General features: G+C 48.3%; 1 protein-coding gene across 1 annotated transcript in view; it reads left to right on the plus strand.

The window, feature by feature from the left end:
- Positions 1-12: 12 nt before the first annotated feature.
- Positions 13-1,075, plus strand: part of LOC121813923 (butyrophilin-like protein 2) — a gene marked incomplete in the record, with an annotated part of 3,029 nt that continues 1,966 nt past the window's right edge. Inside the window, 1 exon segment of the mRNA XM_042217891.1 lies at positions 13-499. Coding sequence (XP_042073825.1) covers positions 133-499 — 367 coding nt within the window.

Raw genomic sequence — 1,075 nt, forward strand, 5'->3', positions numbered from 1 at the left:
CAGGCCCTGATGGGACATGACAGTACGTTTAAATTTGTATTATGTATGTAGGTTCAAGATCAGAACTTACTGTCGTTTTTATGCAACACACTCACACAAGACAAGTCAAAGGAAATCTCCTCAGTGCTGCTGATGGCGTCCGTGGAGCTCATGTGCTGCTTTGTTCTCTTCTCAGTCGTTCAGGTCGCAGCAGAACCAGGTGATGAGTCGGTCGTGCTGACCTGCAGAAGCACCGTTCAGCCCGATGGTGCTAAAGTGGTGTGGAAGGACCGGAATGAGAGGAAGGTGCACGTATGTCAGAAAGACTCTGAGCAGCCTGAGAAACAGCACAGACGCTACAGAAACCGAACAGAGATGAAGAAAGAGCCGCTGAGGACCGGAGACCTCAGCGTGACCCTGAAACACCCCACAAACACCGACAGGGACACCTACACCTGCACCGTCTACAGCAGGGAGGGGAAAGAACTGCTGGAGAAACAGGTGGAGCTGAAAATCAAAGGTCAGCGCTGCAGATACAGAGGCTTGGATATTGTTATTGATGGCTATTTCTCACAGTGCGTGTCTTTGTCTGTCACACACCTGCTGTGCAGCAGCTCTGTTATACTGACAGACACAGACGCCATCTTCGTGGTTCCTGTCAGACTTCATGAGGTCTTCCTGTTTGCTCACTGTTAGAAATATGAGCAGCAGTGGACTTTGATGGGATGTTACGGTGCAGGCTTGAACAGCTGCTGAACAGATGTGAGTTCAGGGGAGCGTTGTCGTGTTCTCAGAGGAACAGCAGTGAGTCTGTGAGGAACACGATGCTGCTTTCTGTCATTTGTCTGATGAGTTCTATCAGCGATGGAAACAAGAGTCTGCTACTGATATGAGAGGAAAGCAGCAGCAGCTGGTACTGGACGCTCCTGCCTTCATGTGGTACAAAGCAGGACTGCACTCTGCTCTCAATCTTAAACATGTGTAGTGTTCACTGCGAAAGCAATTAGAAACAAATCAGTACATAAATAATGACGGTGAGTTATATAAAGGCCAAGTGAGGCACCAGGACTCTAATCAGATAGATTTAAAAACAACT

The sequence above is a fragment of the Haplochromis burtoni genome, unplaced genomic scaffold (genome assembly GCF_018398535.1).
Source record: "Haplochromis burtoni strain Fernald_Lab_line unplaced genomic scaffold, NCSU_Asbu1 Contig_3534, whole genome shotgun sequence".
In the NCBI taxonomy this organism is placed as follows: domain Eukaryota; kingdom Metazoa; phylum Chordata; class Actinopteri; order Cichliformes; family Cichlidae; genus Haplochromis; species Haplochromis burtoni.